Source organism: Passer montanus, unplaced genomic scaffold, assembly GCF_014805655.1.
Source record: "Passer montanus isolate IOZ18808 unplaced genomic scaffold, ASM1480565v1 scaffold16, whole genome shotgun sequence".
In the NCBI taxonomy this organism is placed as follows: Eukaryota; Metazoa; Chordata; class Aves; order Passeriformes; family Passeridae; genus Passer; species Passer montanus.
This window is the reverse complement of record NW_024363160.1, coordinates 7801860-7820967: the sequence shown is the minus strand read 5'-3', so window position 1 is coordinate 7820967 and position 19108 is coordinate 7801860. Positions and strand designations below refer to the sequence as shown.

Sequence of the window (19108 nt, the reverse complement as noted above, 5' to 3'; positions counted from 1 at the left end):
ATACAAAGACCTTGTCTTTCATGCACATGCACTTAACATTAATATACAAGTTTCATTAGGATCAAGATTAAGAGTTTAACTTGCATAAAGGGTGAACTTAATTCCAGACACTGATGTTTGCAGGAGGTTAGTATCTCTATAAATTAAGTTCTAGTTAACTTGCTTAAACTTGTGCAGAGGACATGGAACATCATGGAATGTTTAATTTTCAGGTCTTTGATTTTTCTACTAAGAATTCACATATTTAAAACACATAAATGCAGACTGGTGAGTCAGGAAATCAAGATAAATATTGGGAGAGTTGATTTATGGTTCCAAACAGATTGCTCTTTCCTCTTGCTTATCTAGTCAAAGAAGTGCACACCAGCTAAAGCAAAGTAACCCTACACTCCCAATAGAATTCAAGTATTAATTCTTCAAGATTATCACATATTCCAGGGTGAACAGGCATTTAATACGAATTACAATTACATTTATTAACTAAAGAGACATGACATTCCATGCACATGAAAAAAATATTGCCTATCACTCTGGTATTTATTATGTACAGGTAAAAAAATCCAAAATCCCTCCAAACCAATAGTCCTGTACAGGCAAACTCCTGTACAAATGTAAATTTCCAGCGAAGTCCAGAGCAGACAGCCACATCACTTCAAGCTTGTCACAGGAATCTGTTCATGTTAAGTACTTTGGAACTGGAATATTATTGTGAAATCTTTCAAGCTAAGCAAAATTGAATTGGGAGCTCATTACTGTATCTGAAGGGTGACCATTTTGTACAGCAAAAAGGAGTGTAAATCATTGTCACCCTTTTCTGAATCCATTCTGTAAGAATACTTCAGCCTAGTAGTGCTGAAGACACAAGCCTTTCACTGAAACCCTGAAGTGTAGCAGGTCTGGCTGCAGTGTATACTTTCTGATTTTCTGTCTGAATTTCTCCATGACCCATCCTCCTGTCGTCTGTCTACTCCCTGGTGCTGGTGGCATTGTTTGAAACTATTTCAAACCTTTTTCTATTGTACTGGACTAAAAGCTTATAACATACTGTGTAGTGAGGTTGGTTGGTGACTCAGCAAATTAGTAACAGCCTTTGAAAGTCTTACTCTGTAGTGTAATTCAGCAGTCCCAGCTGGTAGGTCCATGGCAAAGAACTTGTCTTTTATTTTACACCACAACAGACTATATGCAAAACTATATGCAAATAATTTTTAAAAAATGTGTAATATAAGCACAGCCCAAGCTTCTACTTAAATTAAACCTACTTTGCTCTGCCTTTTATTTTACACCACAACAGACTATTTGCAAAACCATCTTGGTGTAAAAATAATTTTAAAAAAATGTGTAATATAAGCACAGCCCAAGCTTCTACTTAAATTAAACCTACTTTGCTCTGTAAGACACTGCAATCCTCAGTGGGTGATGAGATAATGAAAAACATTGAAGGCCAGGAACTGGCAGGGTCACTCAAGGACTGACTGAGCTACGATGTCTTTGATCCTGCTGTCTTGCTGTAGCAAGAGTATGAATCATCTGTATCAAACTGCATGCAGAAGTGATGCTTGTTCACTGCCAGGTATGTGGACATGCTCTCGAAGTCTGAGCATGTTCTGAAAGCAGTAAGGACTCAGTAGACCCAGCCCTGTCACATGGCTGTGAGAATATGCATCACACTATATACAAGGGGAGAAAAGACTTGTGTAGGTTCCTTAACTCTCATCTCTTCCTCCTACTCTGCTATCATAATTTTCCTTTCACATACTGAATTAAAAATGGGTCTATGCTGCCTGCAATTTGTATTGTGTTAACACACAGAAAACTTTAAGATGAGTCATTGACAACTTAATTCCATTTAACACCAGCTTCTCTGTTTCCACCTGAAGGCAAATCATCTCCACTGAATTTCTTAATGTACTTTTATTAGCAGGCAAAATCACTGTCCACTGCCTTGATGGCATAAAGCTTCACAGGCTTGGGCATTGATATTTTATTTACAAAAGAGCCCAAGTGTGAGAAGCCACATTAGAACCCTAGCCTGTGGATAGATTTCTGTTCTTCCTGAAATAGTACCCATCCTCTTTGCTGATCACGGGGGATCATGATGAGATAAACCTAAGGGGTTAGAAATACTACCCAGTGTGAACTGAAATTGGATTATAATGTGTCTGGATCTGGTGGCATGTCATAGAGTCAGTCTAGACTGGAGAACTTTCTGCATGGTAGGCACCAATGTCAGCTCTTCAGTAGGGCTGCTGTCACTGGGATATGTCCAAATTTTTTTCCCTTTGCTAGACAGCAAAGTTGTGGAGGTCCAGAGAACAGCTACTTTTACATAAAGTCTGTCGATATAATTTCAGAGGAAATGTGTGGTTTTCAGGAGTCTTTTTCCAGAATCTGTGTTGAGAAGTGACTGTCCATTGTTGGCTGTTGCAAGTTAGCAACTGACAGGTTTTAGATGATGAAGTCAATGTGACCTAGTTTCCAGGTGACCAGTGTTTCAAGTTCCTTCAGCATCCTCAGCAGATGGTGGAGGCCTGCTGCCTTCTCTGTGTGGGCTGTTCCTGGAGCTGAGGTAGGATCCTCTGCCTGACAGGGACAGTGGTGCTGTGCTGGCTGTGACCCACACACGGGCTGACCCGTGAGCCTGTGTGGACAGGAGAGAGGTGAGGGCAGTGGAATTCGTGCTGCAGATAATGCTCCAAGCATTATACTTTGTAAGCACTAAATACCTTTGTGCCCTCGCCTTTCTGTTTGTTGTCAGCATTAGCTCTTGGGTTCAAAAGTTATGAGAGAGAGAGAGAAACAGAGAGAGAGACAGGACAGAGTCTGACTGACAGACAGAGAGAAGGCCAGGCAATGTGATCCCATTTATTTCCTTGAGAATAAATTAAATCATACACAAAACTGTAGGTTGTATGTTGGAGGGTGGGATTATCCAAAGCTCCTAGATCTAACATGGTAACTTTATTTATGCACCTCATCTTAACTCAGATTAAAGGAGAATTAGGAACCTAAGTAATAGTTAAAGTCTAACCTAAATGACTCTAATAGGATTTGCTATATCAATTGATTAGCCTTAACCCCACCTGCTGTATTTAAAATGGTAGACGACAGGAATTTTGGCACTGATTTTGAGAGTCTACCATTTTATAAAGCTTATGTAAAAGCAATGATGATGCCTGAAAACCTTGAAAAATGTACAATCACAACATTAGGTGTCCTAATTCACACCATGGTAAAAAATGTCACTGGGGAAACAAAGGTTTACATTGCTGACAAACAGTCAGTAATGATGAAGCAATGTTGGTACAAGCTTTTGCAGCGATAAAATTAAATAAAATAAATATTGGATAAGAGATCCCTCATTTTCTATAGACAGTTAAAACATACAGTGTACCAGAGAAATGTTCCAAAGGCACAATCAAAGTAGGCCTTCATTTAGTTTTCATTACTTTTACATGCAGGGTGTGCAGCAAAGAGCCATATGTTGTGGCAGATAAGGTGCACTGACACTGTCAGGACCCATGAGCAAATTCTGGCTGATAACTATTTGCAGCAAGGATTGCAGATGAAAGTAAGCAGAGTGACGAGAAGTAGAGATGTAATACCTTCATCTGCTGGGTATTGTAAAACTAAGACTGGTATGCCTCACTATCAAAATTAATTTCTCCTAGTCAAATAGAAAGCAGATTTCATCAGTAGGACCAATATTTCACTCTCACATTTTTTTTACCCCACAGGAAAGTTGATTTTAAAGAGAAAGACTAATTAGCTTTAAAATGCTATTTCTTTAAACTGTGAACAAGAACTTCTCTGTATGTTTTTCAAATAACAAGTTATTTATAATGAATGCAAATAAATCTGTCCAGAGGACAACCATCCATTTACTGCATTCCAAGATTAGAAAATTTGCTTTCATTTTGTATTGTAAACCCCAAAACCTATGAGAGCATTCTGTATCAAAACATTTGTATTTGAATTTAAAATGTCAGATGGATATTTAGACACTGTACTTACACTGACTAGATCGTCAACATTGAACATTTCAGGACAGAAAATCAAACCAAACTGGCAGATCTCTCTACATGCAGACTGGTTAACCTCTGTGAAAGCTTTGAGTTTAAACGAGGAATATCTCCTTCAAAGAAATTATTCTGAGGAGCTTTATTGCAAAATCCAGATGAACGGCTTGATTTTCAAACGTGCTTAAACTTGCACAAAGTATCAAAGGAGGATAATAGGGCTTCTCAAAATTATGTCTATTGAGAAGCTTATCTCTAGGAACTTACAAAGAAGTTGGGCAGAGTCTAGGCAGTGCAAATAGTTTGACCCATGTAAGTTCTAAGCATTAGGGTACTATTTGCCCATCTCCCTGACAGTAAAACCAAAGCTAATAAATAACCACATTGCATCATAATTCCTTGCTACTTCAGGGAAATCCTGTTTACTTAGACCCCTGCCTGCCAAATAAAACAATATTTGAGTCCTTCAGTGAGATATAAACTTCAATCCAGATGGGCAATCACTGGGTATTAACTGACTCAGATGAGTTAATAAATGAATTAGGCATTTTTATTCTTGAATTTCTTCACTTTCTTCAGTAAATTTAAATAGAAAAGAATGCTTTCTTGTCACCATGATATTTTATGAAAATCCTTTGCTAGGATTTTTCTCCTATTTCTGCTGAGAAGCCTCAGAAAAGAAATGTAAACAATAACTATCTGATGGCTGTGGAATGTGGTCTGGACATAACATAACATAACATAACATAACATAACATAACATAACATAACATAACATAACATAACATAACATAACATAACAATCTCATCCCTTCTCTCATCCTGGGACCCTCAAACACAACCACACTTTCTATATTGCTGCTAATAATCATATTCATAATCTCAATGCAGCACCATTGGAAGGAAGCATGCATGAGCCATTTCTATCTTCTGTCAATGTGAGCCATTTCTATCTTCTGTCAATGTTCTCCTTTCTTTTAGTGCATGAAGGTAGCCAGAGGACAGACCTGTTCCTAGGCAATGAAACAAGTCTTTCCTGTGATGTCCTTTCAGCTGTCCAGGAAAAGGAGTCCAGTACCGTAGCAGTGAAATTCAATAAAAGCCATGAGCATGGAAGGACTTAAAAGGTAGTTCCATAATGTGGCTAACTTGAAAAGATACCTGTGATGCCAAAAAAAAAAAAAAACCCATGCCAAAAGGTGAATAATATGCATTGATGGTACTACTACTACGGTTGATGTTGCTCTCATTTTCATAGGTTCTGTGCAGATGTGTTTGTCTCTGGCCTTGGGCAGCCTATATCTGCATATAAGAAAGACACACAAAGACAGAATTAGACAGGAAAACAGTGGAACCATACTGGTCAAAATAAGAAGCCTAAATTATTGCATGCCTGCAGCCCAGTTCTAGAGAAGCCTAGAAATGGCCTAGATGAGAGCTTCAAGGAGGGGTTGAAAGCAGCAAACTCCTTTTGAAAGGCTTTTCCCAACGGTGAGGCAGAAGCTGGCCTGCACCAAATTCTAACTCACTGCTAAAGAAAAGCTGATGCATTGGTTAAATGGCCACAATAAAAAGTGTTTTGATTTGAGAATAAGTATCTTAGGTTTGATGTCACAGATAAATTGGAGTATACAGAAAGACACAGAGAGCTAACACTTTCAGATGTGCACAGTGTATCAGCCATGTGGATGGGTGTGAGCAGGGCAAGACTGAATCCGACAAAACCAGAACAAGGTCTCAATAAATGAGACAACCATAATGTGAATGAGAAAATGAGAAATTCAATTTATGAGTAGACAAAGGGAATTCAATCCTTTTTTTTTTTTTTTTTAATAATTCATTCTGTGAAATTACTAAAAAAAAATAAAGGTATGATCTAGCAATGAAGACACAGAAGAGCTTGATGTTCAGGTATAGCCAAAATGACAGGCAGAAAAATGACATCTGCACAGCAGCAAGGATTATGCTGTGAGGATGAGGCTGTTGGCTAATCATCCATCAGAGGAAGCCTGGAAGCCATACGAACATGTTAGTTGCCAGATAAATGTTTTGGAAGTGAGAAGTGGATGTGATAACCCTAAAATGCATGACCAATTGCAGAGAAATAAATGGCATTTGATATATATCTGATGGAAATACAAGCACAAAACAGATCACATAGTGTAATCTATCTCAGAACTGTTATTAGTCATCTCTGTCCTGTAGAAAAGAAGTAAGGTATCTCATCTTTGGTTTCCAATAGTTATTTCCATCTCATTAAACTATTTTTAGACTGAGTGGGTAAAAAGTTTTGCTTCCAAACAAAAGTAATATGGTCTTAATGCATATATCTAGTATGGTCTGTTACTAACCTCCTTTTATCTGGAGAAACAGTGATTCATTCCAGCTTTTTGTTTGCTTGTTTGTTTGTTTTCCTTACATATTCAATGTTTAATTCATCACACACACCTTGATTACTCATCCTCTTTAATCATCTTCATTCTGTGAGAGAGCCTGGTGAAAAAGTACAGAAACTATGCTTTTAGGACATCTTTACCCACTATTTCTCTAGCTTTTAAAAAGCTAAGAAACTTATTTTCTCCCCTTTGCAAAGGATGTGTGGCCTGGCTTTCAATTAAGGCATATTTCTGCAGTCCTGTCTTCAGACTGACTTCTTTGTAAACTTACCATTTTCTGTCTTACAGATCACCCCAGAAATGTTTCTAAAACACCGACACCACTCAGTTATGTAGATTTACACCGAAAAGGTAAATCCTCAGAGTATGCTCCTTCTTCATCCTAATTTGAAGATGGTCTATCCTGAGACTGGCACAGGGAGTAGCTCCCTCCCTACTTTGAGGACTCACAGAACCAAGGGCTTCTTTCTTGGCTCTCTGCTGAGATGACAAACTACTGTTCTGGCCCTGACTATGCAGCAGACTCACGTTGCCATGAATAAATATTTTATCAGCCCCCTCAGAAGAAAATTAAACAGAAGCGGTAAAATAAGAACTAAGTTGTTAAAACTCACCACAAACTTAGTGAATAAATAAGCTAAATAAAGAATAAAATCTACAACCTTATCTACCCAAATGTGACTTCTGGTTTAAAAGAAAGACTTTGACTTTTGGCAGTTTGGCGAATGAGAAAAAGAGGGACTCAGGTGCAAAACTAAAACTTGGTGTTAAACTTTAGCAGCAACAACAAAATGAAGAAAGAAAATAGTGTCTTTATAAAACTTGTATATCCATTTCAGATCTACAATAACAAAGAAAATGAGGAGGAAGCTTTTCAACAGTCAACTTCATATATAATTAAGAGCTGCACTAACATTTTCTAATTTACATATTTCAGATTATGGATATCATCATTATTCCAAGATGCAATGCAGATAATTAGGCCTATTTTTTCATGTCCTGTAAATTATCGGTCTACAAAATGCTGAGTTTCTGATAAGTTTATTCTCTATAGCTTTCCAGTGACCCAAAGCCTTAATTTTCTTTAAGATCAATATCCTTAGGCTGTTTCTTCATAGACTACAATTTAAACTTGAAAAATACTTGACATGATGTGGACATGTAAAGGTGAAAAGTTAGCTTCCCATGTGCATCATCCTAGTTTGTACACCTTACTCTGCTTCCCACCCTTGTAGTTAAAAGGGCCTTTGCGCTTTGGCCATGAGCAAATCAGACTGCTACACCTAAATGACAGATGAAATCTCACTGCAGTGCACTTAGCAGTAATTAGGTCTGAATTCTCCAGGTTCACGTGTGCACCCTTTAGAGATCTTAGTAACAAGCTCTCTAGAATCTCTTCAAATTGGCAATTCACACATGCTTTTCCTTCATGTAGTAATTTTAAACAATTTTTCTATGAATAACAGAAGCTTGACTAACTCTAAATTTGTTCTGTGTCTCTTAAACTATTCCAGCTATGGTTAGTTTGCTTTTCCTAATCATCAATAACTCCTAGTGCAGAACCTCCAATTCCTGCCCCACCCTCAGTCTCACCCTGAGTTTCCCACTGGGCTCCCCCACTTCAGTTCTTCAGTTCCCTCACCCCAGACCTGAAGCCCTCCTAGACCTGCCTCATCAATCAGATCCCTCTCATGGTCTCACCTTTGCCACCTTGGTTCTTGGGCAAGATTTGAACAGGTGGTGTGAGTGTCCTCAGCCACCTGCCTGAGGTGCATAAGCAAGGAAAAAGGACAGGCACAAGTTCAATGTGTTTCCTCCCTCTCCTCCATCTACCGTCCCCTTACCATAGGAATTAAAGGAGTTTGTTGTCCCGGAGTCTGCAAGAAACAGAGAAATGCCTTTTGAAAGGCACTTCCCTCAAAACCACATGCCAAGGTAGGCCTGCATCACCAGAATTTCACCTTCACGGCAGCAGAGGAAACTAGAGTGGCCTGAAGGCTACAGGTGTCACAGCTTCTCCTGGAAGCTGCAGGGACTTCAAGTTCCCACTGGGGCACTGGAAAGGGAGGCAGTGTTAGGAACAAATAATTTTGTCAGAAGCTTTTATTGTCAGATTGCAAAGTAGGAGAATTATTGGGCAACTGACTGATGCACAACTAACCAAGAAGTCTGGGGCAACTATCCTTTTTTTACAGCTCCAAAAAAGCTGATTTATATTAGGATGAATGATTGCACAGCACATGGTTAAAGAATAACTTAAGAAAACAAGCCTTGGTCTCCACAGGGAAATTGGAATAGTGTCCATAATTCATACCTGCATAACTGGCCATAGGGGCCTTCCTGCCCCTTCCCCTGGCCATGTGCTGTAATATCACAACAGTCTTCCTGTGTTCCTTGCTGGAAGTTAAACTTCTCCTGTGAGTGATGAAGCATTCAGGCAACGCCAAGATTTGTCTTTATTTAATGTATTTAAAGAACTACTTATCCAAATCACTTTGAGTCTGGACATAAACTTTTTATTCAAATGCCAAAAACACTAATGGAAAACAATCTATTCTGAGGGTACCAAAGGTGAAGAACCACTGAAATTTATTACGGAGAGCAGTACATCTCCATTATGGTGAACATCTAGTTTTACTTCCGAAACAGAACACTCAATTCTGGAAAAGGAGGAGCCCAAGCATTTGGATAGCAATCTTATTCCTGTTGCCAAGAATATTCCTGTTGGAGTGTTGACTAAGGAATTATAATAATATTTCTTAGTCACAATGATTTCCAGTTGCCCTTATATTTCAAGCACCACCTAGTGGATCTATTTAAAAAGCTACCAAAACAAAAGCAAGGAGCAAAATATGTTTTCTTTTTAAGGTATGAATGGCAGCTGTCAGCCTCCCCTCTTTAAAACTTGCTATTTGACTGCTTGTTCATTGCTTGCAAGTCACAACAGCTTTGAAAAACACTAAGTTAATAAGGGTGAACAAGTACTGCTTAGTACGCACAAAATTTGGCTCTTACTGAGCCTCAGTGTAGGACATTCCCTTCCCAATTCATTATACCCAAGACATTAAGATGGATATGTCCTTTAATTTTCGGAATTTCCTGAGTAAAGAAAAATAAAATTCTTCTTCCTCTAAATGGAAACAAGTTCAAAAGACTGAGTAGTCATTATTTTAACACTGGAAAATAACTAACCAAAGAAAGAAAGTATTTCTAATCTTGTTCACCAGGCAGTCAAATGTGGCCATATAATTACATAAGCATATAATTTTTAAAATGTAGTATATTAAGCTTAGAGACACTTGATAGATGTCCTATCTGAGCAATTACCTACAACAAATATAACATTAATCAATACACTGTTAAAATTTTTATTCTTCTTGCCGATTTAATTTAATTATAGAGGGATTATTACTTATTTAAAATTCTGTATTTGATCTGAGTAGCACATCTTAATGTATATAATTCATGCATTACATATTACCCATGAAAAGCATTTTTTGGCAAGACCTCAGAATTATTGTTGCAAGAAACTGAGATTTGATTAAAATTAATAAATACTGTGATCTTTAAAGTGATGGGTGATTAGTCTAAAGTAAACTAAGTTTACCTTGACACAGGACTGGGACCAAACCTTGAGTGCCTTGTCTAATTAGGGGGCTTAATGTCAGACCTTGCAGGTAAGATCAGATAATAGAAATGGCCATGACTAGGCAACTAAAATAGAAAGAGTACTGTGAAGTGTCACAGTAAGAGAAAACCTGTCATGCCAGAATCATCATGAACATTTATAAGATGCAGGTACTGATCTGAAAGATCAAAACAGCCGAAAACAGAAATCAGTGAAGTAACTGAAAGCAAAAACCACTTAGAAAAAAAATAATCCTGAGTTCTCTTCCGTGTAAACACTTTTGAATGGACCAGAATTAATGGTGTTAATCCAGCACCTGATCAGATGTTTGGTTACATAAGTTAATGAAAAGCTTCAAAATATGGACAGCCTCTATGTCTGGAATGAAATATAGCAAGGATTGTATATCTCTCTTTGATGAGGCTGTTAAAATGAAAATGGTTCACAATAGACAATAGCTTATGGGTTCCATAATCTAATTAGCTATTTCATCTGTATTTATATTTATTCATTCAATTAATCTATATTTGGGGAAAAAAGGGTCTAACTTTTGTATATTTAAAATATTTTTATGCATTTTACACTGAACTCAGAGTCTAGATTTAACTTGCTATTTTACAGGAAGGCATGACAGGAAATAAATCCTTTCTTGTAAGTAACACAGAGCTACAAGCAGAGATAAAGAACAGACATTTGTAATTAATGAGGAAATGTAGTTACTAATGGTTGACTGAAGGCATATGATGAATGTATTATCTACCAATCAACACAATTTTATCTTTCTTTTGGAATTATCTAAGTTGGTTTGGTCTGTATGTGGTACATTAAAGATATCTCTCCTTTAAAACAGAATTTAACTTGCACTCTTCCTACATATACTAATGGGGGAATTCCACTTTGGTGCCTATTTGTTCATGGTATTTCTTTGTAAATATCTGGATATTTAAATATAAATAAAACGTATTTATTTTGTGCCCAAATAATGTGCTATAAATACCTTAATCCTGGGGATGCTGAGTGGCTGTGCTGACAAAGTAGGTGGAGGTCCTACATATTTTGGAGAAAAGAAAACTTCTTCCATTCCCAGATTTGTATTATTTTAGAGTGGTGCAAACACAGAATATCAAATGTTTTGATTCATAGGTCTCATTCTGACAACATTAATAGGTAACTCATCTTGCATAGACATCCATTTATAGACAGCAGGCTCTAGACACAGGGGTTGGAGAGAGGGATTGCTTTAATTCTCTCCAGATCTTCCAGAGCAAGTGAGCTTGGAGCTAGTGCTGGAGATAACCTTCCAGTCCCTCTTCTTCTGCTTAGCAGCCAACATCTACAGCACTGTGCTGCATGACTCTTAAATTTGACCACTATGCAAACCTCACAGCAAAAAGCATCTAGGAAAAAAAATGCAAGCACTGCTGAGAGAAGGATTTTAGAAAGTTCTTTAAGGTTTTAAAATTGGTGAAAATTTCCCAAGATTAGAAATCAGATTAGTGGAATGGGATGTGGTATGGATGCTGGGAGCAGAGCCAAACCACTCATTTTAGCAAAGACAAAAGTTGCAGGACTTCTTGAGCAAGAATGAAAACCAGAGAATCCTGTGAAAAAGAGCCAACTTTCTGCCATTTCTGAAAAAAAAAAAAAAAAGTTTTAGGGGGAAAAAATAAATAGGGCCCTGCTGTGACATGAAGAGCCAGGCAGTAAAAAATACTTCATTTATCTAATGAAACAATCAGGACTGCAGGCATCAAAATGATGCAGTCACTTGCAGAATAGGACTTCAGGAAAGTTTATTTTTCACTATGGCAAACAAAAATTACAAATTACAAATAAAGTGGTAAAATCGTGCACCCTTTCCATAGTGTATTTAATACTTCTTTTCCAAAATAAGCACCAAAGCAAATTTATGGAACAGGTGACAAATCCACACCATGTCTTACTTTATTTTAACAACAAAGATTATTCTTGAATCTAATGTCTGAGGTGGAAATCACAGATTGTCTTTGAAATAATAATGGAATAGTTCCTGACAAATTTTCTTGAGCATAAGGAAATGATGAAGTTAAACTAAAACTAGAGAATAGCATTCTGTGCATATTCTCAGGCAAGCAGGCTAGCATGTGAGGCTCCTAAAAGACTAGCTTTGTGTATATTTACCTACAGCTCATCAAAACCAAATCTTGACACATGGATGAAACATGTAAGCAGCTGTGCTGGAGTAAAAATGCAACAGCCTAAATGGAACTAGAGAAGCTTTTCTTACTAGAGGTCACCAAGGGGGGTATCTAGAAGTGTCTGTACAATAGTTCTACGCTTTTTCTGATCTGGCATATGGAATATCTTGAGACAGGTAGGAACAGGCAGTTTGCTAATGGACTAGGGAAAATACAAATAGTGCTATGAAGCAGAGCAGAAGTAACCCAGCTATATAAACTCCATCTACTGGTAACCTTCTGTAGCCCTCGGGCTGTAGTCAGGATGATGGCAGAGCCCAGCTTCAAGCAGGCAATAGGGATGAGCAATTTGTACATCAAAAGATAGATTGCTCTATTTGATTAGGAGCAAGGGCAGTAAGAGACATTCATTTCACACAAAATATGAGTGGTATTTAAACTAAAAAAGAGACTGATGGACAGAAGGGTTTCACAGAGAGGATGTAAGTAACATAAGGCATATACATTTAATTTTTAAGACTGTCTTTCATAAGAACTAACAAGAGCAGATCTGTCAGTAACTAATCATTGTTGTAGATACAGCCTGCTGTGACATGGCTACATGTTCCCTTCAGCCAAACATCTAGCACACACTGGTATCCAATATACCAATACTTTAGTATACATTAGTATCTCTGTGGAGAACTCGCCAGTGTGAAAAGCTTCTGTCTTGCCTCATGCTCCCAGATAATGGAGACCACTAAAAATAACACACTGCATAACAAAGGAAATAAAATCAAAGTATCTAGGAGGTGAAATCATTGTTGCTTAAATGCAGCAATTTCTATTTTAAAGAGAGTATACACTAATTTAGCTGCTTTAATTTGTCACAGTGATAGCTTTGAGCTATTATATTCTATTTGATTGTCCATCAATTGTAATTTTATACTATGGTTATTTGCAGTCTATCATATAATTTTGGAGTACTTTCATACAATGTTTTAGCTGAAATTCTTTCCTTAGTGCAAACTTGTATTTCCTCATTCCCAAAAACTGTGTCAACAACATTAACATACTGTATAGCTTTATCACTTTTATGACCAGTGTATTTTCCAGAATGCCTGTTGCATATTTTGAAATACCCTGCCATGTAGGTGCTACTATACATTCAGAACTGTTCAAATATTGTGAAAAAATGCTTGATGGAAGCTGAGATCTGCTCTGGACTTCAACACAGAAATGAATTCTCACAGGGGGCAGAACATTTAATTGAATAACTAATGAGTAAATAATATATGACAAAGTCTTTATTTAGTCCTATATTTAATAGTTCAGAACTATTAAGTTTCATGCATACAGAGGGAAATTATTTATCTGCAGCTGAGCTCTGTTTGCCACTCCTTTATAACCCATGTTTTGAGGACTTTCATTAATGCAATGATACTTTATGCCAGATGAAGTTGGGCATCCCAACCTCTTGACCCCAGCTAAAGCCAAGGGGCAGCTGGAGGAGTGCCAATAACTCGGACATTCTGGAAGGCATGTTCATCAGCACTCACCAACACCTGAGCTTTGACTTTGTCTCATGAGTCATTCACAGATTTTCTCACTCACAGAAAATAATAAAAGTATTGGTTAGTGGGGATATCTGAAGGCCACATAGTCCAGCTTGCTGTTTGGAGATGGTCGATCACCAAGACTAGATCATAATGCACTGATGTATTTTTTATGTTATTTGAGACAGGAGAAACAGAAGACTACTAGTAGCAAGTATTTTCTACTTATTTAAGAAATATTTTCATAATTCTTCTGAGCTACAGTTCACCTACACTGAGAAACAGAGGAAGCAGGTTATTTACAATTTGTCTGTTGCCTAGTATTAGTTTTTAGGATTCTTGGAGCCATTTTCTGTGCGCAGCCAAGACTTGACAAAGCACCCGTTTTACAGTCCAGTGGCAATCTTGGAGATGTAGGAGAAAATCATGGTGGTTTTTTTTTACATTTTAATGGTTAAGAAGAGAAACTTCTCTGCATTTTCTGAGCACTTCAGAACTTGTGTATTAAATCTCAATCATTCCCAAAGAAATCGTTACCATAAAGTTTTCCTCACTTTTAAAAAAATATGAATGCTCTTCTTCTGGTTTTGTCCAGTGAAGCTAAAGTGAAAAAGGTATCTCAAAATGGTAAATACAGTCATCCTTTAAGTTTGCTTTTAGGTTGGCACGATAACTATGCTAAAATGAGAAAATCTAAAAGGTTTTGCTGAATGTAACAGGGAATACTTTGATAAGAACCTACTGATTTCAAGGTTAAACAAACTAAAACTGTCCTCCTCCTGAGCATTGTTGCAGTCTAGAGCTCCATTTCTAGAAGGGCCCCAAGTCCTTTCCAGGGTCATGAACACATGTCTGTCTGATATGCATTTCAAAGAGCCACGAGGAAATGGGAGTCCTGATGAAAATATTCCTGTTGGTTGGCACTCCCTGCCCAATTAAGTCAATTCAGAAAACTGCCAGCAGAGTGGCCTAGAAATGGCTCCACTGGCACCAACTCTGCAAGTCATGCACACAGATGACGCAGACCTTCAGTACGATAATCTGATGGCAAAGGGTGGTGGAATCAAACCATCATAGCTCAGATCACAAACAATATTCCTGAACCTAACTACTGAACGATGGAAAATTAGAGGGGATCAAAAAGAGGCCTAAAAGCATTTTGAAAAATGAACCATATATATTTCCAAAGTCTCTAGAGCCACATAAGGCCGGAACTTGAACTATAATATTACAGAACTAATTGCCAGAGAGCATTCCAGTAAGTCCTCAGGGGCTTGCATTATTCCCCATCAAAAAGGTTCATTTGAGCCTAAGCTTGCAATGCAGACTGGAATCCTGCTGAACTTGCACTTTCTTTAAGGATAATTTTCACTCTACCACATTCCTAATGGTATAGATAAGGAGGAACAATGTAGAACCACTTGCAAACACAGACACCAACATAATCAAAAACTGGAACTATTTGCAGCACATTGGATTTTGTCATACAAATCACAGCAACCATGATAAAGTGAATAAAAAATCATAGTGCTTTTACTTATTTCCCTATTACATTGCATATTTAAATAATATAGATGTTATTAAGTCACCAGGGGCCAGCACTATCTCAAAGGCACTTCTACAAAAGAAGCACCATTTAAAACTCCAAATATTCAAAACCAACTGTCAGCCTCATAAAATAAATGGCCTTGGGTCAAAACCAATGAGATGTTAAGTAGTAAATTTGAGTTTTCCTTTCCTGATGCCCGTTTTTTAAGTTTTTGGCTGCTTTCTTTCCAGACTTCTTTGTATAATCAGGAGGGCCAAAACCATTTAAAACACTGGCATTTTAATATCATTTTATGATTCCAAAAATAGAGGATTAACCCACATTTCCTGGATCACAGGATAAAATCTTGAGAACTGGCAATTTGCTATGAACCAGATGGTTCAAAGGCTGTTGTTACACTGGACCAGATTCCCTAATGGACTTCTGTGGCTGATTCTTTTTGGGTGTTACTGATGTCAGATTTAAGGTCTCTAAGATTGCAACTGGAATTCTCAGTGCCGTATTCACCATGTAACTTGATGGGATGTACCCATGGCCAGTAGTCCCCAAGACCTAAGAAATGCTGAGATCTGAATTCTCTCATCACTGGAAAGAGCTTAGAAGCCACATTTCTCACAGCAGTATTTATCATCACCACACCAAAATGAGTTCCAAGACTGAAGTTATTTCATTAAATGAAATAAGGATAGAAGATGCCAGGAAAACAAAAAGCCCCAACAAACCAGAGGCAGAAATGAATGCCTAGTCTATCAGTAAGAAGACTGTCTAATGTGGGCACTCCTCCCAGAGCCTGTGCTCTGTTTGACTCACTTGACTCACAGTAAACTCACTGTTTACTTTTCTTCTGCCTATTCAACCTTTTTGTATGTACATTATAACACTTCACTAAGAAGTGAAAATCCCCTCACGCCATACCTGCCTATGGATTAGAAAAACTGTAAAAAAGAGAAAGAAATATGATTTGAAAGACTGAATCTAAGGGTTCCACTTGCTTTTTAACAATTGTGCTAGAGGCAGGAGTGCAGTCTTACTTGTGAAGAGTGTTTTAAGGGTCTTATCCAAAGTTAAATGTGCAGATCTGCTAAAGGTCAACTAGTTCATCCAGGTGTCATAAAAGATCAACTTTAATCTTGTCAGCTCCAATTTAAATTAATGACATTTTGTCCTTGTCCTTGATGTTTGAAATGCATAAAAGTATTTGATTGCTTTCTTCCTATGATATCCCTGCCTCATTCTTCGCCTTCTAACCCAATCAAGGCCATTTCTTTTAATCTTTTCTTTTAGAACCTATTTTCCACATCCAGACCTACATCATCCTTGTTGCTTCCCTCTGTACTGCAGGGTGTTCCTTCACGGGTAGTGGTGCAAACTACAGACTCCACTGCAACAGAGTGAATGAGCATTCTGCAAGTCTTATATACACAAACTCTGGGAAGCTTCCAGTATAATGTTCACTTTTTGACAATTTTAAGAAATTATTTGCCCCTATAAACTGGCTCTTCATTCAAAAGTGTTATTTCCCCAAGATCACTTTGTGCAATTGTTAAAAAAAAAAGACAAAACAGAGAAAGAACACTTTAATTTGAGAAGGAAAAAACACATGCAACCAAATTTTAAATGGGACTTGGACACAGGGTCATGAGAGATGCACCTTCCCATTGCTCTGTCAGGTATGTTTACACAATTGTATTGGATGTAAGGCATTCTTGCCTTCAGACTCTAAGCAGCATATGAACTACAATGCTGACTTTTCTGAACGAAGTTTATAAATACTTAATTCTCACTGGAGCATTGTTGAAGTGGTCTTGGATTTTACTGATGGCTGCAGGAGGAAGCCCCTACACAATTGCTAAAGTTCTCCTATCACTTAATGACAGTGTTATTCATTAATGATGGAGTTGAAAGCAGATAGGTAAAAACCCCTGCATTTGATGAAGCATCGTGTGTTCTCCCACCAAACCTGTACAACAGCATAGGCGCCTGGGCCGGAGCAGAGCAGAGGGGTGTGAGTTTGCAGGATAAAGGGTTATGAGCAGGCATTGTCCCGGGAGCTCGCCTGCCTGGGGTGTGCAGCCAGGCCGGGCTCTGAGCTGCAGGCTCTGACCCCGGCAATGCCCTCGACCCTGCTGAGGAGGTGCCAGCGGCACCGGGAGCGCTGTGCCCACGTCTGGGCTCCACACGCAGCACTGCAGCCGGCCCAGCGGAGAGCCACAGAGCTGGTTCGAAGGATCTGGAGCTTGTCTTTCATGAGGAAAGGCTGAGGGGGCTGGGCCGGCTCTGATGACTGAGGGGGGCGCATCTATGTGTGCAGGTATCTCAAGGGAAAGTGTCAACAAGATGGATCCAGGCTCTTCACCGCGATGCCAAGCAACAGGACAAGAGGCAACGGACAGGAACCGATACACAGGAGGAAGAATATGCGGAAGAACTTCTTTATTGTGTGGGTGACCATGCCCTGGAACAGGCTGCCCCACCTACAGACATTCCAGAACTGTCTGGATAGAATCCTGTGCCGTGTGCTCTGGGATGACCCTGCTTGAGCAGGGAGGTTGGACCCCACTGCGGTCCCTTCCAACCTGACCCATTGAGTGTTTCTGTGACCCAGGAGAGGACGGCTGTCAGGAGCGGCCGCGGGAAGGCCGCCCGAGCCCTCCGCAGGCAGCAACAGCCGCTCGGGGCAGCCACGCTGGGTCGCCTCACGGCCCCGCAGCCGGATGCCCGCCGGCCTCGCCAGACCGCCCTGCCCCAGCAGGTCCGCGGTGGAGCGCAGAAAACCCTCTCCATTTTCCACCGCCCCCTTCCCGGGCATTCCCGAGCCGCACGCGCACTCCCGGCCGGGGGGGGCGGGAACGGCCCCGGCTCCTTCCGCCCGCCGCGCGCATGCGCACTCGCGGCTCCCCGCAAGCCACGCCCCCCCGCGCTACTGGACGGCGGGAGGGCGCGCGCGCGCGGCGCGGCTTGGAGCCCCACGTGACATGGAGGAGGCGGGGACGGGAAGGGAAAGGTCAGCGGCGACGGCGGCGGCGGGGGGAGCGGAAGGTCAGGGCGGCGCGGAGCGGAAGTGGGAGCCGGAGCCTCGTCCGCCATTGTGGGGAAGCGGAGCCCAGAGCAAGGGGGGGGAAGCGGCGCTGCGTCCGGCCGGCCGGCTCCTTCCAGCGGGAACCCGATCGGCGGCGGCAGCAGCGAGCCCAGGCGGCGGCGGCGACAATCAGGCGGCGGCGGCGGCGGGGAGGAGGCGGCGGAGGCGAGCGAGCGGCCCCGGCGTGCGGAATCACTCGAGGCCCAGGCGGAGCGGAGCGAGGGGATCGCGGCTCCCCGTGAAGAATGTCAGCCACCAGCGTCGACCAGGTACCGCCCGCGGGGCGGGGGGGGCGGCCGCCCGCTCTCTCCTCTTCCCGGCGCCGGCGTTACCCGCGGCGGGGGAGGGCGGCGGCAGGGCGGCCACCTGCACCTTCCCTCGCCGCCGGGGCGGCGCGGTGCGCGGCCTCCTCCTCCCTCCTTCCTTGCCTCGCTCCTTCCCTGCCCGCCGCCATGGGGAGCGGCTGTCCGTCGCAGCCGGGCTGGCGGGCCTCTCTGGCGGCCCGGCCGCCCCTATTTATAACCGCGGAGCCGCGCCGGGGCCGCTCCGCCTCCCCGCCCGCCGCCGCTCAGCCCCGAGCGCTGCCCGCCCGGCCCCCGCCCGCGGCCCCCTTTGTGTGTGACCTGCTCGGGAGCCGGCCCTTCCCGGCCGGGCTCCCGGCTCCTCGCTCCGGGAGCGCCATGCAGCGGGGCTCCCCGCCGTGCCCAGCTCCCGCTCCTCTCCTT

General features: G+C 40.9%; 1 protein-coding gene across 2 annotated transcripts in view; it reads left to right on the top strand.

Annotated features, from left to right (window-relative positions):
* Positions 1-18268: 18268 nt before the first annotated feature.
* Positions 18269-19108, top strand: part of YTHDF3 (YTH N6-methyladenosine RNA binding protein 3) — a 28267-nt gene continuing 27427 nt past the window's right edge. Inside the window, exon 1 of one of the 2 annotated variants that reach the window (XM_039702758.1) lies at positions 18269-18652. In XM_039702758.1, coding sequence (XP_039558692.1) covers positions 18629-18652 — 24 coding nt within the window. In that variant the 5' untranslated portion in view covers positions 18269-18628. The remainder of the gene's footprint in view (positions 18653-19108) is intronic. The other variant, XM_039702759.1, reaches the window with a different exon arrangement.